The sequence below is a fragment of the Drosophila rhopaloa genome, unplaced genomic scaffold, assembly GCF_018152115.1.
Source record: "Drosophila rhopaloa isolate 14029-0021.01 unplaced genomic scaffold, ASM1815211v1 contig_163, whole genome shotgun sequence".
Taxonomy (NCBI): domain Eukaryota; kingdom Metazoa; phylum Arthropoda; class Insecta; order Diptera; family Drosophilidae; genus Drosophila; species Drosophila rhopaloa.
Window position 1 is genome coordinate 876,588 of NW_025335043.1, and position 26,508 is coordinate 903,095.

The 26,508-nt window shown below is 36.9% G+C and overlaps 8 protein-coding genes across 11 annotated transcripts; 4 read left to right on the forward strand and 4 right to left on the reverse strand.

Moving 5' to 3' along the window:
- Positions 1-1,640: 1,640 nt before the first annotated feature.
- Positions 1,641-1,955, reverse strand: LOC108042147 (larval cuticle protein 65Ab1). The gene has a single exon (XM_017120285.2). The coding sequence runs from the start codon at positions 1,953-1,955 to the stop codon at positions 1,641-1,643; it is 315 nt and encodes a 104-aa protein (XP_016975774.2).
- Positions 1,956-3,185: 1,230 nt separating this feature from the next.
- Positions 3,186-3,500, reverse strand: LOC108042148 (larval cuticle protein 65Ab1-like). Its single transcript, XM_017120286.1, has one exon. The coding sequence runs from the start codon at positions 3,498-3,500 to the stop codon at positions 3,186-3,188; it is 315 nt and encodes a 104-aa protein (XP_016975775.1).
- Positions 3,501-4,638: 1,138 nt separating this feature from the next.
- Positions 4,639-5,190, reverse strand: LOC108042135 (larval cuticle protein 65Ag1). The gene is made up of 2 exons (XM_017120271.1): positions 4,993-5,190; positions 4,639-4,925 (listed from the first exon to the last, which is right to left on the reverse strand). Exons 1-2 carry the CDS (start codon positions 5,118-5,120, stop codon positions 4,724-4,726), a joined length of 330 nt encoding a protein of 109 aa, XP_016975760.1. The 5' UTR covers positions 5,121-5,190; the 3' UTR covers positions 4,639-4,723.
- A 1,912-nt stretch (positions 5,191-7,102) lies between these two features.
- Positions 7,103-7,707, reverse strand: LOC108042136 (larval cuticle protein 65Ag1). Its single transcript, XM_017120273.2, has 2 exons — positions 7,521-7,707; positions 7,103-7,422 (listed from the first exon to the last, which is right to left on the reverse strand). The coding sequence occupies exons 1-2, from the start codon at positions 7,649-7,651 to the stop codon at positions 7,227-7,229; spliced, it is 327 nt and encodes a 108-aa protein (XP_016975762.1). The 5' UTR covers positions 7,652-7,707; the 3' UTR covers positions 7,103-7,226.
- Positions 7,708-8,928: 1,221 nt separating this feature from the next.
- Positions 8,929-9,406, forward strand: LOC108042144 (endocuticle structural protein SgAbd-6). 2 transcript variants are annotated; one of them, XM_017120281.2, is made up of 2 exons: positions 8,929-9,071; positions 9,137-9,406. In XM_017120281.2, exons 1-2 carry the CDS (start codon positions 8,941-8,943, stop codon positions 9,330-9,332), a joined length of 327 nt encoding a protein of 108 aa, XP_016975770.1. In that variant the 5' UTR covers positions 8,929-8,940; the 3' UTR covers positions 9,333-9,406. The 2 variants fall into 2 exon arrangements, with proteins under 2 accessions (XP_016975770.1, XP_016975771.1); XM_017120282.2 differs by having other exon boundaries at positions 8,960-9,075.
- A 2,150-nt stretch (positions 9,407-11,556) lies between these two features.
- Positions 11,557-12,644, forward strand: LOC108042138 (endocuticle structural protein SgAbd-6). The gene is made up of 2 exons (XM_017120275.2): positions 11,557-11,808; positions 12,316-12,644. Exons 1-2 carry the CDS (start codon positions 11,663-11,665, stop codon positions 12,503-12,505), a joined length of 336 nt encoding a protein of 111 aa, XP_016975764.1. The 5' UTR covers positions 11,557-11,662; the 3' UTR covers positions 12,506-12,644.
- A 1,271-nt stretch (positions 12,645-13,915) lies between these two features.
- On the forward strand, positions 13,916-14,405 carry LOC108042152 (larval cuticle protein 65Ag1-like). The gene is made up of 2 exons (XM_017120289.2): positions 13,916-14,073; positions 14,133-14,405. The coding sequence occupies exons 1-2, from the start codon at positions 13,955-13,957 to the stop codon at positions 14,329-14,331; spliced, it is 318 nt and encodes a 105-aa protein (XP_016975778.1). The 5' UTR covers positions 13,916-13,954; the 3' UTR covers positions 14,332-14,405.
- Positions 14,406-20,107: 5,702 nt separating this feature from the next.
- LOC108042154 (larval cuticle protein 65Ag1-like) lies at positions 20,108-22,337 on the forward strand. 3 transcript variants are annotated; one of them, XM_044457649.1, is made up of 2 exons: positions 20,108-20,277; positions 20,337-20,612. In XM_044457649.1, the coding sequence occupies exons 1-2, from the start codon at positions 20,159-20,161 to the stop codon at positions 20,533-20,535; spliced, it is 318 nt and encodes a 105-aa protein (XP_044313584.1). In that variant the 5' UTR covers positions 20,108-20,158; the 3' UTR covers positions 20,536-20,612. The 3 variants fall into 3 exon arrangements, with proteins under 3 accessions (XP_044313584.1, XP_044313583.1, XP_016975782.1); XM_044457648.1 differs by lacking the exon at positions 20,337-20,612 and adding an exon at positions 22,139-22,337 and having other exon boundaries at positions 20,112-20,277; XM_017120293.2 differs by lacking the exons at positions 20,108-20,277; positions 20,337-20,612 and adding exons at positions 21,967-22,079; positions 22,139-22,337.
- The last annotated feature ends 4,171 nt before the right edge of the window (positions 22,338-26,508 follow it).

The window sequence follows — 26,508 nt, forward strand, 5'->3', positions numbered from 1 at the left end:
TTAAGTCACTAAACAAAGAAAAAATGTCAAATATTTAAATGTTACTCAACAAACTCAACCAATGTGAAACTAGTGTTATTTCGATCAAATAGTTTAATGTTATTTATTATTGTATTGTATTTTGTCGGTTTTTTCTGCTCCTATATGGAGAAAAATATATTAGATTATTTAAACTAATAATTGTTTGTAGTAGTATGTATTTGATAATAAAATCTTTAAAAACAGTTTTGATTAACTTGTAAACCCAGAAGAGAAATCTTAAATATAAACAAGAAAGGAAAGCTAACTTCGGGGGGAGCCGAAGTTGAAATACCCTTGCAGAATATTCTGTAAATTATATTCTCCAAAATTATTCATATGATGCATTCTTAACACTCATAAGAGTGGCACTTCCAATTGTTCAGTTATATGGCAGCTATAGAATATAGTCGGCCGATCCTTATGAAATTTGATATAAAAATAAAACCCATAGAAAATCCCAACTTCCTAACTTTACAATCCTGATCAAGAACATATATACTTTATAGGGTCGAAGATGTTTCCTTCAATGCGTTGCACATTTTTGACCAAAATTATAATACCCTCTGCAAGGGTATAAAAACCAAAACACAATTCAAATCTTGATCTTAGCTTCTTTTTGGCTCAATATTTTTGGATTTATATACCCTTGCAGAGGGTATTATAATTTTAGTCCAAAATTTTCACCGCAGTGAAGGAGACATTTCCGACCCTATAAAGTATATATATTCTTGATCAGCATCACCAGGAGAGACGATATAGCCATGTCCGTCTGTCCGTCCGTCCGTACGTTTCTACGCAAACTAGTCGCTCAGTTTTGAAGCTATCTGCTTGAAACTTTTCCCAACGTTGTCTTTGCACTTAAAAAATAAGTATGTATTATAACTAATATTTATCATTAGATAGCGTCGGCCTGGTCAACTACAAGCATATTACGTTTTCATACCCGTTACTCGTAGAGTAAAAGGGTATATTGTATTCGTGCAATATGTATATGTAACAGGTAGAAGGAAGCGTTTCCGACCCTATAAAGTATATATATTCTTGTTCAGGATCACCAGCCGAGTCGATCTAGCCATGTCCGTCTGTCCGTCTGTCTGTCCGTCTGTCTGTCCGTCTGTCTGTCCGTCTGTCTGTCCGTCTGTCTGTCCGTCTGTCGTCCGTCTGTCTGTCCGTCTGTCTGTCCGTCTGTCTGTCCGTTCGTCTGTCTGTCCGTCTGTCTGTCCGTCTGTCTGTCCGTCTGTCTGTCCGTCTGTCTGTCTGTCCCTATGAACGCTGAGATCTCGGAAACTATAAAAGCTAGAAGATTGGCATTTTGCATGTAGATTTTAGGAGTTCCTACGCAGCTCAAGTTTGTTTCAAAATGGTGCCACGCTAATTCAAATTGATAATTTGAACTTTTTGTCCTTTTTTCCTGTGGTCACTCTAATTCACATTATGTTAATGCAAAATCTAAAGTTATTTAGCTGAGTAACGGGTATCTAATAGTCGAGGCACTCGACTATAGCGTTCTCTCTTGTTTTAGAATGTAGTGGCTATTACTTTAAGAATACCACAATTTAATTAAAACGTCTTCGAGCTTTTGCAATTTACAATCAATTTATTTTAGTCTTTTAAATAGTTTAAGCAACTGGGGCCACGGGCAAATGGGCGCCCTGGGGCTGGTATCCATTCTCATCGGCCACGTAGGTGACGGTGAACTTCTCGCCGGTCTTCTCATCCACCCAGGAGAAGGATCCGTGAACGACGGCGGCCTCGTGCTCGGTACCAATGTTCTTAAGGACACCATCCTGGACGATGCTGGTGCCGTCGCTGGTCTCCAGGTTGGAGCTCCACTTGTCGGGCAGCACATCGGAATCCAGCCTCACGATCTGGGCCTCGTTGGGACGGGCCACGGCCATGGCGAAGAGGGCGACGAAGACGATGAGGAACTTCATGTTGGAGCTGGATAGAAAGCTGGTGACTGTCTGATGCTCCACTGCAGTTGGGCGGGGGCTTTTATACGCCGAAGTCGCGAAATGCAAATGCCAAATGTAGCTCTAGATTTGGCGGAATGCAAATGAGTTTTGCTAATATTTGTATACCGTTTCAAAAAGTAATTTAACTTTAGCTAGTTGTTCGTAACGCACAGAAGAAGTCATATTTAATCTTATATTTTTTATGAGATGGCAGTTAAATGTGGCTGTTCTTGAAGATACTTGCGAAATTTTTTTTTTAACAGATTCAAGTATTTAATCAAAGGACAGAGTCCTTTAACTTCCTTATATTTGGCATACTTAACATTGAACTTTTCCAAACGTAGTTATTATGTTTGTGCAATCAGGTGTTAAAATATTACAGCTGCTTCATTCTACAGCTGCCATAAAAACTTTTTGGAAAAAAGTACTAATAAATTTTTAAATTAATTTTAGAGTATAAAATCTTTGACTCATGTTTCAATTAAAAATTACTTGTTTATTTATTTAGTGGTACTTTAATTTTTATTAAGGCACTAATCAAATAAAATATGTCAATCTTTTTAAATGTTAAATATTTAAATGTTACTTATCAAACTTAACAAATGTGAAACTAGTGTTATTTCGATAAAATAGTTTAATGTTTTTCAATATTGTTTAGCTATATTTAGCTAAACAAAAATCTCTTTCTCTTTCCCAAGAAAAATAATATACGGTTGGGTTTTTTTCTCCTCTTAGATAGAAAAATGTACAAATATAGAAGATTATTTAAATAACATTAATAATTTAATAATCTAAACAAAGTAGTGTAGAATTGTTTTGTTTTTTAGAAAGAATGTTTATTTGTAGTAGTATGTATTTAATTATAAAACATTTTTAACACATTTGGGACTAAAAAATAACCACAGAAGCTCCGTTAAGTTATGTGAAGATTTCCTGAAAAAGTTGTTTTTTTAATTTTTAATTAGATATTTAATCTTATTCAATTTATTCAATGACAGCAGCACACAGGAACACTGTGCGTTTTGATAAATAATCCTTAAGCGACGCTAAAATAAAGGAGAAATCCAAAGGACATTTGAAAACCTTTTCTTTTTCATGAGCATCCCACAAATGATCAAAAACTGTTTCAATTATTTGCAATTAACAATCAATTTATTTTAGTCTCAGAATAAACAAATTTCGTTTTTTTTTTTTGTGATCGAGGACAGTTTAAGCAACTGGGGCCACGGGCAGATGGGCGCCTTGGGGCTGGTATCCATTCTCATCGGCCACGTAGGTGATGGTGAACTTCTCGCCGGTCTTCTCATCCACCCAGGAGAAGGATCCGTGAACGACGGCGGCCTCGTGGTCGGTACCAATGTCCTTAAGGACACCATCCTGGACGATGCTGGTGCCGTCGCTGGTCTCCAGGTTGGAGCTCCACTTGTCGGGCAGCACATCGGAATCCAGCCTCACGATCTGGGCCTCGTTGGGGCGGGCCACGGCCATGGCGAAGAGGGCGACGAAGACGATGAGGAACTTCATGTTGGAGCTGGATAGAAAGCTGGTGACTGTCTGATGCTCCACTGCAGTTGGGCGGGGGCTTTTATACGCCAAATTCGCGAAATGCAAAAGTCAAAGGTGGCAATGAATTCGGCGGATTGCAAATGAGTTCTGCTAATATTTATGTAGATCTCTGCCGATCATGAGCGCATCGTTATTTCAGCATTGTTTCCGGTCAAACTGGACTGGTCGCGTTAAACTATTGTCGACCAACCGGCTGCATTCGATGGCTGCGCTGGACGGTGATGAAAGGGGTGAGTCCACCGGTCGCTGATCTCTCAAAAAAACTTTATTTTATACGTATTATATCAGAAGATTCGTTTTTCGCGATAACAAATGCACGCTAATAATGAAACCGTTTTTACGTATCTCACCTAAGTCAGATTGTATCTGTTCTTTTTAATATTTCCTGTCGTTTAAATTAACACAAATCCGTTTAATCATTTTTAGAAATCTGGGACTCAGTAAACTGTTTGTATTTCGTGAATTATTTTTACATTTTTATTTTAACTAAAATGTATTTAAATAAATGTTTAATTTCTTTGGGTATTTAAAAAATTAAATTCAAGCTAAAATTCCGTTTGGAACTTCACTATTTTGTTACCTAACGTAACTAAATTATTGGCTTTATATCTTTAAAAAGCCCATTTATTTGTTATATGAATCAGTAAATATTGAAATGCGCTAATAAGTTTCAAAAATTCCCTGAGAAAAGAAACCTTAAGCTTAAGTTGCCAATTTAGCCAAATCCATGTGTAATTATCTTCAAATGGTAGTACAAAATAATGGGTAAGTATTTGATCTCTGTTAGTTCGGTTTTATAGATATGTAAGTCAGTTAACATTTTTGTAAGTCATTTTCTCTATAAACATTTTACAACAAGTAAAGTTATTCCCAGCATTTTGATTTTATTATTCTCTTTTACTCACATAACGGTTCAATTTTAGTGGTTGTCAAATTAGATTTTTTCAGAACAATGATCCTGAATTTATTTAGCACTGATTTCAATGTATATAAACCAATGATTTGAAATTTGTGTGATACATACATACATGTGCAAAGACTTTAGTATCTGCAAAAAGAGAGTTATCAATATTGAAAGTAAGCAGACGGGGTCTGGTTCGATTTTTATGCCGCGTTTATTTAATAATCAACTAGAAACCATTATACATAGAACAGCTCTCGGTTAGCGTATCCGTATCCGCTTAGTTGCTAATGGGCACATTGGGCAGATGGGCTCCCTCGGGCTGGAATCCGTTCTCGTCGGCGATGTAGTTGACGGTGTAGGTCTGGCCATCATCGGCCACGAAGGAGTAGGAGCCGCGGACCACGATGGCCTCGTGGTCGGTGCCCACGTCCTTCAGCTGGCCCTGCTCCTCGTGCTTCTTGCCATCGCTGGTCTCCAATCTGTCGGGGAAGGGGGTTTAGTCCGGGGTTATTCATGGCACGGCCATGCTGGCCTTCGGGGACTTACGCAAAGTTGTAGCCCTCGGGCTGGACGTCCGACTCCAGGCGCAGGATCTGGGCATCCGCATCGGGGGCGGGGGCGGCCAGGACGACGGCGAAGAGGGCGGCGAAGACGATGGCGACTGTGCACTTCATGGTGGCTGTTTGGTTGTTTTTTTGGATTGATTGGTTGAGGATGCGATGGGAACTTGCGACCGAACGGCTAGTCAACGTTACTTGATTTGTGATGTTTATGGCCCTGTCCAGGCGTTTATATAGTCGGATCGGAGGCCGCCAATCGAAGAAAAGTCAGTCGAAAATAAAAATGACTAATTACACGCCGAGCACCAAAGCCAACAAATTGGCTTGAAAACGCACAAAAACAACACGAAAAAAAAAACACAACAACCATACCAAGGCACATATAATAACGTAAAACAAAAACTTCTAAGGCAAACAAATCGACGCCGTTTTTAGGAAATACCTCATCATCATCATTTGCATTTTTCGAAAATCAATCAATCCAATCGCTTCCAAGTCGAAGACAACAAGCCAAACATTTTTGATAATCCATGGGTATTCATATTTTGTGGCAGAGTGGGACAGGTAAGTTACCCTGCAGCATAGATCCAAGAAATCACAGGTGGAGCGAATTAAAAGCCTGTTTTGGGGTAACAAATTGGCAGCTCATCAAAGAAAATTAGCAACAAGTGCATTTCCTAAAAAATGAATCAAATGAAACAGGAAATCTTAGAACTGTAAAAAAAAAACACAATTTGTGACTATCTATAAACATTAAAAAATATCCATATTAAGAACAAAGATGGTGCTTAACATCTCTAAATCTTTTGCAATAATTAAAATGAAAAACTATTATTTAAATCGGAACTGCAACTGAACGAAAATGTTTTGTAAGATCACGCTTTTGAGAAATTTAAATATTAAACACAATTCGTCATCTTATATTCAATTCAATATTTTATTTATTTTATCCCACCAATAATTTGCAATTTGCAATCGTCTTCGGTTTTATTGGAGGCTTAGGAAAAGAGGCAAACTTTTTTATAATCATGTGTCATTTTTTAATATGTCATTTTTTTAATGTGTCATTTTTAAATAATCCGTAGATTTTTTAATATTAATAATTTGGCAAAAATATATTTAATTTATATTAAAGCTCTTTTTATACCCTTGCAGAGGGTATTATAATTTTGGTCAGAAGTTTGTAACGCAGTGAAGGAGACGTTTCCGACCCTATAAAGTATATATATTCTTGATCAGGATCAATAGGGGAGTCGATATAGCCATGTCCGTCTGTCCGTCTGTTTCAATACCGTTTGCGAGCTCAGTTTAAAAGCTAGCGATCTGAAACTTTCACACTCGTCCTAAAACATGTGTACGCAGATCAAATTTGAAAATCGCACCGATCGGACGTCTATATCCTATAGCTCCCATAGGAACAATCGGATATATCTTGCAAGAATTGATGATATTTCGCGCAGTGTAAAAGCTATTGACATGAATCTTTCCAAATCGTATTTTTTTATGCATACCTTGATCAGGGTAAAAGCGCGTGGCGATCGGACGACTATATCCTATAGCTCCCATAGGAACAATACGGTGAAATCGGTCAAAATTTCATGTTTTTTAGAATATTTCGCGCCGTGTATAAGCTATTGACATAAATTTTTCCAAGTCTTATTTATTTACGCATACCTTGATCAGGGTAAAAGCGCTTGCCGATCGGACGTCTATATCGTATAGCTTCCGTAGGAAAAATTGTTAAAGGCTGCGAAAATATCCCTTTTTTTCTATTTTTATATCACATTTTTGCAGTATAAAAGCAATTGACATCAAACGATGCAAATCTAGTTTATTTATGTATACCTTATTCCTTTCGCTACTTTTTCAGTTTTAGCAATTTCGGCAAAGTCTGCAAGGGTATTAGCTTCCGTCCTCGTTTTAAATAAAAGGGTCAAATTTAAAAAAAGAGAGAAGCATTTTTATTATGGCTAAGACCTACAATTTATAAAATAGTATTCATAAATTGAAAATATTAAATTGTACGGAAATATCGTACTGGTATTAAGAAATCCCAAATAAAAAACCCGAGTAATTCTTGAAATGAATGATGGTATTTTAATACGAAAAGCATGATGCTTTTCCGCCGAAACTTAAACATAGTTAACACATTTACGCTGGACTGGAACATGATTGGCGATTGACTTTCAATCGGGTTCCTTGTGGGGAGATGGATTCGATTTATTGAACGGCTCTGGGCAAATGGGCTCCCTCGGGCTGGAATCCGTTCTCGTCGGCGACGTAGTTAATGGTGTAGGTCTGGCCATCGTCACCCACATAGGCGTAGGATCCGCGCACCACGATGGCCTCGTGGTCGGTGCCCACGTCCTTCAGCTGGCCCTCCTCCTGGTGCGACTTGCCGTCGCTTGTCTCCACACTAAAGAAAACCAGAAACCAGTTAGCAAGCGACCTTGACACAGTTGGGAATCTGGGTATCTGGATATCTAAGTGTCTGGCTGTCTGGTGACCACTTACGCGAACTTGTAGCCCTCGGGCTGGACGTCGCTGTCGAAGCGCAGCACCTGGGCTTCCTGCTGGCTGGCCGGAGGAGCGGCCAGGACACAGGCGAGGAGACAGGTGAGAGCGATGGCCATGGTGAACTTCATCTTGGAGCTGGAGTGGTGTTGTCTGGGACAGTTGGCTCAAGTGCTGGTTTCGAGGAGTTGGCAGTCAATGCTTGCAATTCGCTCGGCGAGTGGCCAATTTATACTCCTTGGGCCATGTAATGCAATGCGTGTAAGTGGCAATTATCGGCGCAAAAGAAACCGAGACCCAAAAGAGCGAGAGTGGGAGTGGGAGAAACCAGTTTCTCGTTTTGTTTCCTTTGACCCACACTGGTTACCTAACCAGTTGCTGGATGCCTCGGCTCGGTTTTAGCCCGGTTTGCTGTTTCGCGATTGATTGATTGCCCAGCGACAAGATACACAGATTTCATTTGTCTTCAACAAATTAACTACAAAGTGCGCCCTGCCCGGCAATGAGTTGCGTTAGTTGGGCTTAGAAATAGTCAATAAACTGGGGAATTGGGTCACAACGAATTTGGCTCAAGTGCAGGCGAAATGCTCGGCCTAATAAAAAGTCTTTGCCATTTCCCATTTCAATGCCACTGGAATAAAGACTTCGTTGGGATCTGTACAATACTTTACATGTTTTCCACCCAATCTTTGTAGCTGTCAACCGATTTCTGACTGTGAAGTAGTAGTATATGTACAATAACGCTGATTCAAAAAACCCCCTAAATTCCAAGTCAAGAGTTAAAGCATCATTAGTATTTATTTTTTTGTTATTTAAATAAATTCCATTTTAAATTTTTTCCGACTAAGTCTCCAGATTGCAAAAATTTTCTCTAATACCCCGAATTCTTCCTTCTATTAGTTCTTTTATTAAAGATAAAGAATATTAGTTATTTTTAAAATTATTAAATACTTTTCAATACTAATAGATTATGAAAGTGTTGACAAAATATAATGTCATAATATAGTAAAGCTATTAGTTAGGAACAAAAGTTATAAAGCATGTTATTTCTTAGAATATTATTTTTCCTATTATTTCTCAGATTTAAGAACCCTTCGCTCATATGTTTTATAATCCAAATGGTCAAATGCCTTAGTAACCAATGTTACGCCCCAAGCAATTTTAGAGGGTTAAGGCAACACCATTTGAACTTTTTGGAGCGTCTTCGCAGCAAATCGCTTGCTTTCAATTTCATTTCGACTGGATTTGCCTGCTTTTTGAATGCTACTCGAGCTATTTGGGTATTCGCATTTTATTACACACTCCGTTAATTAGCCTGACTTGGCGTTGGGCTTAGTATGGATTGCATGTGGATATATTGAACGGCCTTTGCGCAACCCGAGTTAGTCGCATGCGCGGATCGGCACAGGTCAGGTGATAGATGGCCGGACTAATACTGCTGTGTGGCCTGATCCTGGCCAGCTTCTGCGCGTGCTCCTCAAATGCCACCGAACCCGCCCAGATACTGCGATACGATAATGCCAACTTGGACAGCGATGGCTATGCCTTCTCGTAAGTAGGTGGTTCAGGGTCACGGACAAGATTGGTGTAAATAGCTCATAGCCATTTCCCTGTAGATTCGAGACCAGCGATGGCATCTCGCGTGAGGAGAAGGCCACCCTGAAAAATCCTGGTACCCCCGAGGAGGCCATCGCCGTCCAGGGCAGCGTCAGTTGGGTGGGACCCGATGGCGTCCACTATAAGCTGAACTATCTGGCCGATGAGAACGGTTTCCAGGCCCAGGGCGAACATCTTCCGCAGGTGGAGCACTGATCACGTGATAGCTTTGGACTTTGTTAGAAAAAAAAACAAAAGTAAAACCACCGAATAGCTGGAGGAGGCGGGCAGACAATAGACATTAAATACATAATAAAAAGAATATAGATATATATCTGTGTATAGCCAAGTATATGGCGGGGCATAAATTTTCACTCATCCAAATTGAATTGTATTCTAGGTAGGGAATTAGCATATACATTTTTATCTTGGAAACCCGTTTGCTCTTCGCGCCTGAGTTGTGAACTGTATGCCGTAACCGAGTAGCTGCGATCTTCAATCCCCCGATCTCCGATCTACGGGAGTTGACCAAACCGGTCCAATAAACGCTAAAAAGCACCCAACAAAGGTTGCCAAAAAGCAAAAAAACAATAAAGAAGCCACAAAGCTGCCAACGAAAGGGAGAACTCCGGGAAAAAGGGCATTTTAAGGCAATTAACCTAAGCCTCTCTCATTTATCAATCGTAAACTGCAAAATAATCAGTCCCCTCTTAGCCAACACACACACAGCAAAATTGTTATATACTGTATAAAAAGCATTATATTTCAAAATATTTCTTAAATTGAAAGACACATTCATAAAAAAATAATAGAAAAGTCAATATTATACCATAAGATTAGTTTTTCGTAAACTTAAATTCCAAACAAAGTGTTATTTATCAAAAATTTAAAAAAAATAAATACATTGCACTAAGAATATTAGCTAAGTTAATAATAACAGCTAATAAAATGTATATTTACAAATACAAAATTTAAACAAATACAAACAAAGTGTATAAAGCCCAAAAATCAAAAGGAAAAGTTGTATGACCATTTTAAAGTAATTATTTGCACTTTTATAAAATAATTCAAATTTTTCATGTAAATTACAATAAATTAATGTTTTTATTAATTTCAAAAATCTATTAATGTTTCGATATGTATTAGAAAATAATAAATTATATCTATATTTTTAAATAAAAAAAAATTAATTTAAAATATTGAATGTTCTCTAAATTATGTTGTCATGATATACAAATATAATATTTTTTACGCAATTTTAAGATTAATAAACTTCTTGCTGTGTACCAGTTACAGTTTTCTGAATGATTTATAATGTCGGCAAATGACCTGCAATAGCATTACGCATACACTTCGATGTATTGTAGGGCATAGCCCAGCCTCTGTCGGCTGATCTTTGTATTGGCTTTTGTTGTCTGTTTAGCTGGTAAAAAATCGTTTTTATTTTATTGACTAAGGTCATCAGCCAACACTCAGGCTGCTGACGATGGAGCTGGCGTTGAAGATGGAGATGATGATGAGCCGCGTAATCTTGAATCTCTCGTGCCGCATCTTCACTTGAACAGCAAATGCAGCTGACAAGCAATGGCGGTGGAGGTTTTTTCGTTTCGATTCGATTCGAGATTTTTGGAGGCTAAATCGCCCAGCCTTAATCGGAAATTGTGTCAGCAGATGACAGAACTCGGGGCGGAAATGCTTGGATATCTCCCAACAAGTTGCAATTTTGTAATTGAAGAATTACATTATAGAGGAAATACCCGCTCTAAAAACAGAAACTAAGTATTTATTTAGTGGGCAATTAAGTCTCAAGCACATGGGAACTCCGCGATTCCGTGAACTCGCTTCTTCTCCCGTTCTTTGCTTAATTTCCTGAACATATTTTGAGTAGTTAACCTGTCTTCACTTCCTCACTGCTCGCTTGTCTTGGGGTTTTTATTTCCAACCAATTTTTTTTTTTTGAGTCTCCTAATCTTTTTCGACACAATTTGTTGATAAGTGCAAACATAGCCATTGACCTATTGCCACAGATCTAAATGTGTGTGTCTGTGTACTTATAGACAAACACGCACATTGGCCAAATATAAATTTTTGAAGAGGCCCAAACATTTCATTATCACTTGCTCCATCATCTGCAGACTTGATTTTACTTTCAGCTCCCGTGGCGAGGCAATTGAGATGAGGTTCGAGCGCACATCAAACGCTTAATGGTGTTTATATTTTTTTGGCTTGTTCAATTAAAAGCTTAAGACGCTCACGCTCACACACAGTTGCCTTCAATTATATGCGTATGGGAAGATAATTGTGTTAGCATTTAGGGTGTTTGTTATGGGCCACCTCAACTTCACGGATCACATCTCGGTGTGTGTGTGAAAAATTCGGAGTTTTGGCCCGGCCAGTTATAAATAGCTCAACACTCATTACAGGGCGCCACATTACTCGTTAGTGCCTAATTGTGATAACTACCGGAGCGTGCGGTGCAAACTGAAACCCAAACTCAGCGCAGGACCTTTTGACAAGTCTCCAAAACAAAAATAATTCCACTAAACATGCAGTCCTCCAACATTTGTGTCCTGGCCGTGTGCGCCTTCGTTCTGGTTTCCTCCATCAGTGCTGCTCCTTTGGATGACTCTCAACATGCCACTATCCTGCGCTACGACAACGACAACATCGGCACCGACGGCTACAACTTCGGGTGAGAGTTTAAGTGATTATCTGAACAGGAATACCCCGAGGATTTACAGAAAATGATTCCCGAAAGGTCTTCCTTAGCTAACTTTATTTTAAATATATTTTACTTTTCGCTCGATTTGCTCATTTTAAGTTACAGATGATTTCAGATTTTAGAGTCTCAGCTCTTACTCAATTCGTGTTTTATAAAATATATTAGAAAATAAAGGTAAACGGAATTAAGGGTTGTTTAATCTTCATACAGTTTTCGAAATTTCATTCATATAAATAAGTATTTTTACATGTATTCAGGTAAATGTTAAGCAAGCTTTACGTTTATTCAATTTAATTCTAGACATTTCGCTTAAGACATATTTCATTTGTATAAAATTAAGTTTTGTGAAATTGAAATATTTGGAAATCCACAAAATATATGTGTCTATAAAGATGAAGTGCAAATAGGTTTAAAAAAAGTGTATAAGCTGTTCTTAAACTCCAATTTTAATAACTTAGTATGGTTTTTCGATTTCAGGTACGAGACCAGTGATGGAATCACCCGCCAGGAGCAGGCTGAGCTGAAGAACGCCGGCACCGACCAGGAGGCACTCAGTGTCCGTGGTTCCGTAAGCTGGGTGGCTCCCGATGGACAGACCTACACCCTGCACTACATTGCCGATGAGAACGGATTCCAGCCTCAGGGCGATCATCTGCCTCACAACTAAATGCAGTCCTTTGCTGTAGCCAGTATTAAACAGTATTTGTTCATTATGTAAAAAAGCAAAGTTCTAACATTTTATTATTTTTAATCATTTACAATTCATTAATGAAATATATTGAAATAGTCATATTTCATTTAAAATATAGCCGATAAAATATAACTTTCAATTATATTTACATTATAATATTTAGTTTTTTTTTACAACTAAATGTTTTGTTCATCTATATTGATGTCATATTTTGAAAAGTTTTTTCTGAGCATTATCTTTCTGAACTTTAAGGAAAGGCTTTGTTAAAGTCAAACAGTCCCCTGAACCCGGACCACTTTGCGATCGCTATGCTAAGCATGTTATTTATAGTAGGGCTTCAAATATCCATAACGCGTTCGAGGCGAAATGAAAAGAAAAGTATGACGCAAGTGGTAGATGAACAGGCTTTTTGCAGACCTAAAGTTCTCCCACATTTTCCATACGCACCGTTGGACGTCGCAATGCGGTGTGTCTCGTCTCGTCTGGCGACTTTGCCTGGATGGCCTTCAGCTGAAATTTGCAAATTTTTGGCACGACGAAACTTGTTTTGGTTTTTGTTGTCTTTGTAATTAATACATAATTAAAGTGGCGCATATTGAAATATGTGCGAGCGATCTGGCCACAGATGAAAACGAAGTTTTGAAGGTTAATTTCAGGCGTTGATTTAAATTTCATGCGATGCTAATGAAATTTGGAAGATGCCTAACAAAAACAACATAGAGCACACAGAGCCAAACCTAAATATTAATTTGCATGAAATAAAATGCGACAATGATCAAACTAGTTTTGGAATATACCGATCGACCGCATTGACTGCGGCTGTATCTTCTTCAAGCTAACTCAGCTACTGACGTAGTTGCCATGCCCAATTGTGGATTAACAGATTTACATATCTATTATTGGTGGACAAACTTTTGACTGCTGTTAAGTAAAGTTAAAGAAATTCTAAATATATTAAAATACATTTTCGTAGGAATAGTGTTATTAAAAGTATTTATAAATAATTGAATTTAAGTTCTAACTTAGTAAAACATATCTGTTTTTCTTTATTTCTTTTTTAAACTTATAGTGATTTGTTATCATTTACTAAGCAGTAGTGAACTACTTTATTCATACATCTGAAAATAGTTATGTATTTCGAGTTTCATTTAATGAAGCATAATATGCAGATGCATTAAATCAAAAAACCAGATGGAGCATCGCATCAAAGCTATGTATGTACATATACAACAAAATTCGCTTTTCATTAAAATGAATGCGTAACTTAACTCAATATCATAAATTTCATATTAAACTTGCAAGTTTGAATAGCTTGACCGAACCTTGGATTAGTTTGCCGAATTTGTATAAAAGAGTACATGCTGCAGTCAAGCGATATCATTCGCATCGAACTCTTCGGTTTCAGCAAACGAGTCAAAAGTCAAAATGAAGTTCCTGATTGTCTTCGTCGCCCTCTTCGCCGTGGCTCTGGCCGCTCCTGCTGGTCAGGAGGCCCAAATCCTGCGATCGGAATCCGATGTTGGCCCTGAGAGCTTCAAATACGAGTAAGTTATTTAAGAGCTGCTTCAAAAGGATGACTAACTAAGTTTCACTTCATAATTAGCTGGGAGACTAGCGATGGCCAGGCGGCTCAAGCCGCTGGACAGCTGACGAACCCTGGAAGCGAACACGAGTCCCTTGCTGTCCAGGGCTCGTACCGCTTTGTGGGCGATGATGGTGTCACCTACGAGGTCAAATACATCGCCGATGAGAACGGATTCCAGCCCCAGGGTGCCCATCTGCCCGTTGCCCCCGAGGCCTAAGTCACTCAAAGTGGATTAACAGTTCCTTCTTAATATCGTTTAGATTCCTCAAAATAAAAAATGAATACCTAAAACATTTGTTTCAAGATTTTTGCATTCTGGTTAAGTGACAAACACATCAAAACATTCTGCGAAGGAGAAACTAGCTGTTCTTTAAACAAATTCTATTCTAAAATTCTTTACATTTTTATTTAAATCTTCTTTCCAATACGAAAAAGTCTCACACTGACACAAAAATTACACAACTAATTTGATAACCGATAACAAGAAAGGAAAGCTAACTTCGGGCGGAGCCGAAGTTGATATACCCTTGCAGAATACTCTGTAAATTATATTCTCCAAAATTATTCATATGATGCATTCTTAATACTCATAAAAAATCCGAACTTCCTAACTTTAACAACAACAAAGTTATGGCATTTCCAATCGTTCAGTTATATGGCAGCTATAGGATATAGTCGGCCGATCCTTATGAAATTTGATAGGTCGGATTGATTGGCCAAAAATAAAATCCATAGAAAATCCCAACTTCCTAACTTTACAAACACCAAAGTTATGGCATTTCCGATCAATCAGTTATATGGCAGCTATAGGATATAGTCGGCCGATCCTTATGAAATTTGGTGGGTCGGATTGATTGGCCAAATATAAAACCCATAGAAAATCCCAACTTTCTAACTTTACAAACACCAAAGTTATGGCATTTCCGATCAATCAGTTATATGGCAGCTATAGGATATAGTCGGCCGATCCTTATGAAATTTGGTAGGTCGGATTGATTGGCCAAATATAAAACCCATAGAAAATCCCAACTTTCTAACTTTACAAACACCAAAGTTATGGCATTTCCGATCAATCAGTTATATGGCAGCTATAGGATATAGTCGGCCGATCCTTATGAAATTTGGTAGGTCGGATTGATTGGCCAAATATAAAACCCATAGAAAATCCCAACTTCCTAACTTTACAAACACGAAAGTTATGGCATTTCCGATCAATCAGTTATATGGCAGCTATAGGATATAGTCGACCGATCCCGGCCGTTCCGACTTATATACTGCGTGCAAAGGAAAGAAGGGTGTGTGCAAAGTTTCAATCCGATAGCTTTAAAACTGAGAGACTAGTTTGCGTAGAAACAGACAGACGGACAGACGGACAGACGGACATGGCTATATCAACTCAGGAGGTGATCCTGATCAAGAATATATATACTTTATAGGGTCGGAGATGTCTCCTTCACTGCGTTGCACACTTTTGACCAAAATTATAATACCCTCTGCAAGGGTATAAAAAATGAATCGACGACAGATTCTAAATGGAAAACAATATCATATAGTCCGCCGATTCTTATGAAATTTGGTAGGTCGGATTGATTGGCCAAATATAACACCCACAGAAAATCCCAACTTTCTAACTTTACAAACACCAAAGTTATGGCATTTCCGATCAATCAGTTATATGGCAGCTATAGGATATAGTCGGCCGATCCTTATGAAATTTGGTAGGTCGGATTGATTGGCCAAATATAAAACCCATAGAAAATCCCAACTTCCTAACTTTACAAACACGAAAGTTATGGCATTTCCGATCAATCAGTTATATGGCAGCTATAGGATATAGTCGACCGATCCCGGCCGTTCCGACTTATATACTGCGTGCAAAGGAAAGAAGGGTGTGTGCAAAGTTTCAATCCGATAGCTTTAAAACTGAGAGACTAGTTTGCGTAGAAACAGACAGACGGACAGACGGACAGACGGACATGGCTATATCAACTCAGGAGGTGATCCTGATCAAGAATATATATACTTTATAGGGTCGGAGATGTCTCCTTCACTGCGTTGCACACTTTTGACCAAAATTATAATACCCTCTGCAAGGGTATAAAAAATGAATCGACGACAGATTCTAAATGGAAAACAATATCATATAGTCCGCCGATTCTTATGAAATTTGGTAGGTCGGATTGATTGGCCAAATATAACACCCACAGAAAATCCCAACTTCCTAACTTTACAAACACCAAAGTTATGGCATTTCCGATCTATCAGTTATATGGCAGCTATAGGATATAGTCGGCCGATCCTTATGAAATTTGGTAGGTAGGATTGATTAGCCAAATATAAAACCCATAGAAAATTCCAACTTTCTAACTTTACAAACACCAAAGTTATGGCATTTCCGATCAATCAGTTATATGGCAGCTATAGGATATAGTCGGCCGATCCTTATGAAATTTGGTAGGTAGGATTGATTAGCCAAATATAAAACCCATAGAAAATTCCAACTTTCTAACTTTACAAACACCAAAGTTATGGCATTTCCGATCAATCAGTTATATGGCAGCTATAGGATATAGTCGGCCGATCCCGGCCGTTCCGACATATATACTGCGTGCAAAGGAAAGAAGGGTGTGTGCAAAGTTTCAATACGATAGCTTTAAAACTGAGAGACTAGTTTGCGTAGAAACAGACAGACGGACAGACGGACAGACGGACAGACGGACATGGCTATATCAACTCAGGAGGTGATCCTGATCAAGAATATATATACTTTATAGGGTCGGAGATGTCTCCTTCACTGCGTTGCACACTTTTGACCAAAATTATAATACCCTCTGCAAGGGTATAAAAACGCTTCTAGAGGCGTCCGATTAACAATCAATTTATTGCTGAAAAGATTTCATTGATAGACATCAATTCGGAAATTATTTCGGTGTAGCGTTTTCGTCTCCATAAAAAATAAAATATAAGATTTCCACCCGTGTCGACGTTGAGAATTCGGGAACTATAAAAACCACACAAACCAATACATTTTTATACCCTTGCAGAGGGTATTATAATTTTGGTCAAAAGTGTGCAACGCAGTGAAGGAGACATCTCCGACCCTATAAAGTATATATATTCTTGATCAGGATCACCTCCTGAGTTGATATAAGCATGTCCGTCTGTCCGTCTGTCTGTCCGTCTGTCCGTCTGTCTGTTTCTACGCAAACTAGTCTCTCAGTTTTAAAGATATCGAATTGAAACTTTGCACACACCCTTCTTTCCTATGCACACAGTATATAAGTCGGAACGGCCGGGATCGGACGACTATATCCTATAGCTGCCATATAACTTATTGATCAGAAATGCCATAACTTTGGTGTTTGTAAAGTTAGGAAGTTGGGATTGCATCATATGAATAATTTTGAAGAATATAATTTACAGAATATTTTGCTCCGGCCGAAGTTAGCTTTCCTTTCTTGTTATGGATTAGAAAAGGGTCGGTTTTCAACGCATTCAAACATTTTTTTATGATACCTCTAATAATGTCTTTGTTAATATTTAAATCAATATAACTTATATATTATTTAATTTGATGTTAATAAGCAGTAAGTAACGTAACTTACATACGAAAATCGTACAACATCGTATCAGTGCTACATATATGCCCAAACACTTTTTCCATTAAATTTCAAGAAAAACTTAATTCAATTTCACTAAGTTACTGTTCGCCAAGCAATTTTGATAAGCTCAGACACATCTTCGATTAATTTGTCATGTATGTAGAAAAGACTTTCGACTACCCAGTTCCTTGTTAATATAGTTTAACTGACACATCTTTTTGAATGCTTGAATGGAAAGATGTTCTAAGTGAAAAAAAATGACATATTTAATTGCAAAATGATTATTAATACGTGAAAAAACATAAATGTAAAAAAACATATGTAAAAAAACTGTGTGACTTCAATTCGTAGAAATTTTCTCGGCCTTACGGTAAGCTAAAAGTTAAATTGTTTACAGATAATTTCCAGATGATTTTCCAGTTTAAAATCTATTTTAAAGTAAGGGCGACACAAATGTCGTAATTTTCTTTTAATTCTTTCGGTATTGAAGCGATTCTAAAATAACAAGAAAGAACGCTATAGTCGAGTGCCTCGACTATTAGATACCCGTTACTCAGCTAAACAATTGCAACTGTGTACAATGTAAATACATACATATGTATATGCTTACATACATACACACATACGTCATTGTTTGACTCAGACCTCCAATTTGGCTAACTTGATTTGATTTGCGTAGTTCTTGGGATATAGTTCGGTATTGACAAATGAAAACCATCGCAATTTCCTTTAATATAAATCCTTATCGAAAATTAACGTTGACTCTGTTGAGCACCTTGGCCAGCTGTTCCAAAGTCATCCGTTAGATGGCGCCATGAAAGGCGGAAATGTAGGCGCTAGCCAGGCTTAAGCGTTTAATGGGTTTTTGGGCGTTAGAGTGGGCGTGGCAAACTTTAATTAGGCCAATCGATAGGTATTGACGAAACAAATATATATCAATTAAAATTTTCATAATAGCATCAAAACTGTGGCCACAGCTTGTGGCTTGTGGGCGTCAGAGGGGGCGTGGCACCATTTTGAAACAAACTTGCGCTGCGTAGGAACTCCTAAAATCTACATGCAAAATGCCAATCTTCTAGCTTTTATAGTTTCCGAGATCTCAGCGTTCATACGGACAGACAGACGGACAGACGGACAGACGGACAGACAGACGGACAGACGGACAGACGGACATGGCCAGATCGACTCGGCTAGTGATCCTGAACAAGAATATATATACTTTATAGGGTCGGAAACGCTTCCTTCTACCTGTTACATACTTTTGCACGAATACAATATACCCTTTTACTCTACGAGTAACGGGTATAAAAATAATGGACATAATGAAATTTTTATAAATCCAGATACTGTGGAAAAGTCTTAAACAGGTAGAAATAACACCATATAGTATTTGGCGTATTTTATTACCATATGGTATTTCAATTATTTTGTTGAGACTACCTCTTACTTGTTCAAAAAGTGCGTAAAACGTAAATTTAAAATGGCGTAAGGGATTTAGTTGTTACAAACCAAATCAAATACTTCAAATGTTTAAGTCCTTTCACATCAAAACATTTCACATCTAAAGTGAAAACTGTATATTTTATTGCATTCAAGCATAAATAGATTAATATTGTGTAATGTTGTTTATATAAAGTTTAAAACAATCTATAAATAACATTGTATTTTTTGCAGAATCTAAAGTGAAAACTGTATATTTTATTGCATTCAAGCATAAATAGATTAATATTGTGTAATGTTGTTTATATAAAGTTTAAACCAATCTATAAATAACATTTCATTGAGTAACTAATTGTATTTCTTCAAGTAAAAACTGCTAGCCCAAACTATTGATTGAATTTCAACGAAAACTTTTTAATTTATAAAACTGACATGACAAAGTTTTAAAATTTATTAAGTTAAGTAATTCAAGTTTATAAACAAAATAAATATACTTAAGTCATGTCAAGTATAGCAAGAGGTGGTTTCAATGTTAATTTATGGTATTTGGTCGGTCTTACGATTCCAGTTTAATTCAAATCATTAAAGGCTTTGGTCTTTATAAAAATTTTAGATATAATATTAAAATAATTTTAATTAATTTACTTAGTTTAATAGCAATTTTATTTAATTACACTAAGAATAGATTTCAATTTTCAAATGAAAAGATTTCGATCTATCGATATAAACTACTATAAACTACTAAAACCACATAGTGAGGCGAATGAGACCAACTTGGTTGAGGATGGTTAATTTGCATTTCGTATTGGGCTTTTAACCATTCAGCTTGAACCTGAAATCAATATCGCACATTTATCACATTACGCTTTGACTAATTTGAATGCGTTTAACATAGTCGCTAGAGGTTGTCCAACTATTTAAAGGGCGACCCAGCCAACAGAGAGCATCATTCGTCGCGAACTGTTCGATAACCGCAGATCAAAACACCAACCAAGAATCACCATGAAATTCCTGATTGTCTTCGTCGCCCTCTTCGCCGTGGCTCTGGCCGCTCCTGCTGGTCAGGAGGCCGAAATCCTGCGATCGGAATCCGATGTTGGACCTGAGAGCTTCAAATACGAGTGAGTTATTTAAGAGCTGCTTCAAAAGGATGACTAACTGAGTTTGACTTCATAATTAGCTGGGAGACTAGCGATGGCCAGGCGGCTCAAGCCACGGGAGAGCTGAAGAACGTTGGAAGCGAGAACGAGGCCCTTGCTGTCCGGGGCTCCTACCGCTTTGTGGGCGATGATGGTGTCACCTACGAGGTCACCTACATCGCCGATGAGAACGGATTCCAGCCCCAGGGTGCCCATCTGCCCGTTGCCCCCGAGGCCTAAGTCACTCAAAGTGGATTACCCAGTTCCTTGTTAATATCGTTTAGATTCCTCAAAATAAAAAATGAATACCTAAAATATTTGTTTAAAGATTTTTGCATTAAGGTTACGTACGTCCCGTGGGTATCAAAATTTATGAGGATATATATAACTGTAAATCATTGTAAATCATTGTCGTCGCAATGAAAATTACACAACTAATTCGATAAGGATTTCATTGATGTCGGAATCGGAAATTTTTTCGGTCTAATGTTTCTGTCCCCATAAAGTATATATATTTTTAATATCGTCAGAGCTACATATATGCCAAAACATGTTTTCCATTCAATTTCAAGAGAAACTGAACTCAATCTCAGTTAATGTTCGCCATGCCATATTGATAATCTTTACCACATCTTCGATTTGTTTGTTATTTAACGCAGATGTAAGCTAATTTCGGCCAGCCAAAATTGTAAAATCCTTTCAATATGATCAGGTTACACATTAGAACAATACGATTTTAGTCTGATTTAGTCTGGTTGATTTACTTAAAAATTAAAGTACAATCTTAACATTACTTAATAATGAGAACACGCAATCTATGAATCAAAATCAGTTTTTTATGTGTTTTTATGTTTTTTCTGCTACAAAGACTTATTAAAACAAGAAAGGAAAGCTAACTTCTGGCGGAGCCAAAGTTGATATACCCTTGCAGAATATTCTGTAAATTATATTCTCCAAAATTATTCATATTATGCATTCTTAATACTCATAAAAATCCCAACTTCCTAACTTTAAAAACACCAAAGTTATGGCATTTCCAATCATTCATTTATAGTGCAGCTGTAGGATATAGTCGGCCGATCCATGTGAAATTTGGTAGGTCGGATTGGTTGGCCAAAAATAAAACCAATAGAAAATCGCAAAATTATAATACCCTCTCCAAGGGTTTAAAAATCATAATCTTTAGTTACCTCTTTTGATATGCTCTCCCAACGCAAGCCTCACATCTAAACGGTTTGTTAATGTATTTGAATTACACCAGAACTGAAAATAAGTTATTAACATAGAATATCACGACACTTCCAAGCCTACTATCGATTAATATGTCTTGCTGATAGCTCATTAGCATTGTAACACATGGGCCTTATGAATAAATTTATTTACTTCGACTTTTATACTAAACTGCTACTGAAAGTAGCAGTGTAAATCATCAAAGTTTGATTTATTTTATAAGCAACCTATTTATGAATTTAAATCAATATACTCTGCTAGTGTAAATGTAAATAATTTATACTTTTTTCTTCAAATAATTTTAAACCAATCCGTAATTATATAGTTTACAAGTAATTTTATAGTTTAGTCGACAACTGTTGGCCATCTTCTATATAAAGGGTTACCTCGCCATCATCAGCATCAATTGTCGCGAGCTGTTCGAAAATCGCACCAAAACACCAACCAAGAATCACCATGAAATTCCTAATTGTCTTCGTCGCCCTCTTCACCGCGGCTCTGGCCGGAACATCGCGATTAGCTCACGATGTTGGACATAACAGCTTCAAATATGCGTAAGTTGATTGAGACCTGCTTTAAAAGGATGCCTTACTCATTTTGACTTCATAATTAGCTTGAAAACTAGCGATGGAACGTCGAAGCAGGAGGAGGGTCAGCTGAAGAACGCTGGAACCGAGCAAGAGGCCATCGCCGTTAAGGGCTCCTTCTCCTTCGTGGCCGATGATGGTCAAACGTACACCGTCAACTACATCGCCGATGAGAACGGATTCCAGCCCCAGAGTGCCCATCTATCTGTTGCCCCTGTGGCCTAAGTCACTCCAAGTGGATTACCCAGTTCCTTGTTAGTATCGTTTAACTACCACATCCTTTGATATGATATTCCAAGTCAAAAACATTAACTATTAAGTAGAAAGATTATTAATACCTGAACAAATACATACTTTTACTAATTAAAAAAAATTAAAAAAATGACCTCAACTCGTTGCTACCTATTAATAGCATTGCTCTTTTAGGTCAGATTTCTAGAAAAGGAAAACTTATGTACCCTTGCAATTATTACAATTATTACGACTACATTTCGATTTCTATGCCTATATTACTAAAACAATGAAGCTATGTCGATTTTGCGCTGCATTTAGTCATAATTTCTATGGCAGCTATATGATATGTTGTCCGATTTTGACAAAACTAAGAGCGTAATTCTGATATAGTAAATAATTACTGTATCTCAAAGGAATATTTTTTTTTCGATTGTTCCAATATGATATAGTCGCACGATACGGCTGAGGGACTAGCTTGCGTAGAAACAGACGGCTTAATTAATTCTATTTGGTCTGAATTACTATTCCAGTTGAATTCAAATTATTAACTGCTTTGGACCTTTTACATTTATACATTAATTAATTTACTTAGTTTAATAACAATTTCATTTAATTACACTAAGAATAGATTTCAATTTTCAAATGAAAAGATTGCGAACTATCGATATTGATAAAAACACAATTTTGTTGTCCACTTAAAGCCACATAGTGAGGCGAATGAGACCAACTTGGTTGAGGATGGTTAATTTGCATTTCGTATTGGGCTTTTAACCATTCAGCTTGAACCTGAAATCAATATCAGTTTTAAAGATATCGAATTGAAACTTTGCACACACCCTTCTTTCCTATGCACACAGTATATAAGTCGGAACGGCCGGGATCGGACGACTATATCCTATAGCTGCCATATAACTTATTGATCAGAAATGCCATAACTTTGGTGTTTGTAAAGTTAGGAAGTTGGGATTGCATCATATGAATAATTTTGAAGAATATAATTTACAGAATATTTTGCTCCGGCCGAAGTTAGCTTTCCTTTCTTGTTATGGATTAGAAAAGGGTCGGTTTTCAACGCATTCAAACATTTTTTTATGATACCTCTAATAATGTCTTTGTTAATATTTAAATCAATATAACTTATATATTATTTAATTTGATGTTAATAAGCAGTAAGTAACGTAACTTACATACGAAAATCGTACAACATCGTATCAGTGCTACATATATGCCCAAACACTTTTTCCATTAAATTTCAAGAAAAACTTAATTCAATTTCACTAAGTTACTGTTCGCCAAGCAATTTTGATAAGCTCAGACACATCTTCGATTAATTTGTCATGTATGTAGAAAAGACTTTCGACTACCCAGTTCCTTGTTAATATAGTTTAACTGACACATCTTTTTGAATGCTTGAATGGAAAGATGTTCTAAGTGAAAAAAAATGACATATTTAATTGCAAAATGATTATTAATACGTGAAAAAACATAAATGTAACAAGAAAGGAAAGCTAACTTCGGGCGGAGCCGAAGTTGATATACCCTTGCAGAATATTTTATAAATTATATTGTCCAAAATTATTCATATGATGTATTCTTAATACTCATAAAATGTCCCAACTTCCTAACTTTAAAAACACCAAAGTTATGTCATTTCCAATCGTTCAGTTATATGGCAGCTATAAGATATAGTCGGCCGATCCTTATGAAATTTGGTAGGTCGGATTGATTAGCCAAAAATAAAACCCATAGAAAATCCCAACTTCCTAACTTTAAAAACACCAAAGTTATGGCTTTTCCGATCAATCAGTTATATGGCGGCTATAGGATATAGTCGTCAGATCCTTATGAAATTTGGTAGGTCGGATTGATTAGCCAAAAATAAAACCCATAGAAAATCCCAACTTCCTAACTTTAAAAACACCAAAGTTATGGCTTTTCCGATCGTTCAGTTATATGGCAGCTATATGATATAGTGGCCCGATCCGGCTCGTTCCGACTTATATACTACCTGCAATAGAAATACAACTTTTGGGAAAGTTTCAAGCAGATAGCTTTAAAACTGAGGGACTAGTTTGCGTAGAAACGGACGGACAGACGGACAGACGGACAGACGGACAGACGGACGGACAGACGGACGGACAGACGGACAGACGGACATGGCTAGATCGACTCTCCTGGTGATGCTGATCAAGAATATATATACTTTATAGGGTCGGAAATGTCTCCTTCACTGCGTTGCAAACTTTTGACTGAAATTATAATACTCTCTGCAAGGGTATAAAAAAACATATGTAAAAAAACTGTGTGACTTCAATTCGTAGAAATTTTCTCGGCCTTACGGTAAGCTAAAAGTTAAATTGTTTACAGATAATTTCCAGATGATTTTCCAGTTTAAAATCTATTTTAAAGTAAGGGCGACACAAATGTCGTAATTTTCTTTTAATTCTTTCGGTATTGAAGCGATTCTAAAATAACAAGAAAGAACGCTATAGTCGAGTGCCTCGACTATTAGATACCCGTTACTCAGCTAAACAATTGCAACTGTGTACAATGTAAATACATACATATGTATATGCTTACATACATACACACATACGTCATTGTTTGACTCAGACCTCCAATTTGGCTAACTTGATTTGATTTGCGTAGTTCTTGGGATATAGTTCGGTATTGACAAATGAAAACCATCGCAATTTCCTTTAATATAAATCCTTATCGAAAATTAACGTTGACTCTGTTGAGCACCTTGGCCAGCTGTTCCAAAGTCATCCGTTAGATGGCGCCATGAAAGGCGGAAATGTAGGCGCTAGCCAGGCTTAAGCGTTTAATGGGTTTTTGGGCGTTAGAGTGGGCGTGGCAAACTTTAATTAGGCCAATCGATAGGTATTGACGAAACAAATACATATCAATTAAAATTTTCATAATAGCATCAAAACTGTGGCCACAGCTTGTGGCTTGTGGGCGTCAGAGGGGGCGTGGCACCATTTTGAAACAAACTTGCGCTGCGTAGGAACTCCTAAAATCTACATGCAAAATGCCAATCTTCTAGCTTTTATAGTTTCCGAGATCTCAGCGTTCATACGGACAGACAGACGGACAGACGGACAGACGGACAGACAGACGGACAGACGGACAGACGGACATGGCTAGATCGACTCGGCTAGTGATCCTGAACAAGAATATATATACTTTATAGGGTCGGAAACGCTTCCTTCTACCTGTTACATACTTTTGCACGAATACAATATACCCTTTTACTCTACGAGTAACGGGTATAAAAATAATGGACATAATGAAATTTTTATAAATCCAGATACTGTGGAAAAGTCTTAAACAGGTAGAAATAACACCATATAGTATTTGGCGTATTTTATTACCATATGGTATTTCAATTATTTTGTTGAGACTACCTCTTACTTGTTCAAAAAGTGCGTAAAACGTAAATTTAAAATGGCGTAAGGGATTTAGTTGTTACAAACCAAATCAAATACTTCAAATGTTTAAGTCCTTTCACATCAAAACATTTCACATCTAAAGTGAAAACTGTATATTTTATTGCATTCAAGCATAAATAGATTAATATTGTGTAATGTTGTTTATATAAAGTTTAAAACAATCTATAAATAACATTGTATTTTTTGCAGAATCTAAAGTGAAAACTGTATATTTTATTGCATTCAAGCATAAATAGATTAATATTGTGTAATGTTGTTTATATAAAGTTTAAACCAATCTATAAATAACATTTCATTGAGTAACTAATTGTATTTCTTCAAGTAAAAACTGCTAGCCCAAACTATTGATTGAATTTCAACGAAAACTTTTTAATTTATAAAACTGACATGACAAAGTTTTAAAATTTATTAAGTTAAGTAATTCAAGTTTATAAACAAAATAAATATACTTAAGTCATGTCAAGTATAGCAAGAGGTGGTTTCAATGTTAATTTATGGTATTTGGTCGGTCTTACGATTCCAGTTTAATTCAAATCATTAAAGGCTTTGGTCTTTATAAAAATTTTAGATATAATATTAAAATAATTTTAATTAATTTACTTAGTTTAATAGCAATTTTATTTAATTACACTAAGAATAGATTTCAATTTTCAAATGAAAAGATTTCGATCTATCGATATAAACTACTATAAACTACTAAAACCACA

Excerpts from the sequence above, each read along its gene's own strand:
- LOC108042147 (XM_017120285.2), bottom strand. The coding sequence starts at position 1,955 with ATGAAGTTCCTCATCGTCTTCGTCGCCCTCTTCGCCATGGCCGTGGCC.
- LOC108042148 (XM_017120286.1), bottom strand. The coding sequence starts at position 3,500 with ATGAAGTTCCTCATCGTCTTCGTCGCCCTCTTCGCCATGGCCGTGGCC.
- LOC108042135 (XM_017120271.1), bottom strand. The coding sequence starts at position 5,120 with ATGAAGTGCACAGTCGCCATCGTCTTCGCCGCCCTCTTCGCCGTCGTC. Across the intron at positions 4,926-4,992 it reads CCCGAGGGCTACAACTTTGC|ATTGGAGACCAGCGATGGCA; the intron begins GTAAGTCCCCGA and ends CTTCCCCGACAG.
- LOC108042136 (XM_017120273.2), bottom strand. The coding sequence starts at position 7,651 with ATGAAGTTCACCATGGCCATCGCTCTCACCTGTCTCCTCGCCTGTGTC. Across the intron at positions 7,423-7,520 it reads CCCGAGGGCTACAAGTTCGC|TGTGGAGACAAGCGACGGCA; the intron begins GTAAGTGGTCAC and ends GGTTTTCTTTAG.
- LOC108042144 (XM_017120281.2), top strand. The coding sequence starts at position 8,941 with ATGGCCGGACTAATACTGCTGTGTGGCCTGATCCTGGCCAGCTTCTGC. Across the intron at positions 9,072-9,136 it reads AGCGATGGCTATGCCTTCTC|ATTCGAGACCAGCGATGGCA; the intron begins GTAAGTAGGTGG and ends ATTTCCCTGTAG.
- LOC108042138 (XM_017120275.2), top strand. The coding sequence starts at position 11,663 with ATGCAGTCCTCCAACATTTGTGTCCTGGCCGTGTGCGCCTTCGTTCTG. Across the intron at positions 11,809-12,315 it reads ACCGACGGCTACAACTTCGG|GTACGAGACCAGTGATGGAA; the intron begins GTGAGAGTTTAA and ends TTTCGATTTCAG.
- LOC108042152 (XM_017120289.2), top strand. The coding sequence starts at position 13,955 with ATGAAGTTCCTGATTGTCTTCGTCGCCCTCTTCGCCGTGGCTCTGGCC. Across the intron at positions 14,074-14,132 it reads CCTGAGAGCTTCAAATACGA|CTGGGAGACTAGCGATGGCC; the intron begins GTAAGTTATTTA and ends CTTCATAATTAG.
- LOC108042154 (XM_044457649.1), top strand. The coding sequence starts at position 20,159 with ATGAAATTCCTGATTGTCTTCGTCGCCCTCTTCGCCGTGGCTCTGGCC. Across the intron at positions 20,278-20,336 it reads CCTGAGAGCTTCAAATACGA|CTGGGAGACTAGCGATGGCC; the intron begins GTGAGTTATTTA and ends CTTCATAATTAG.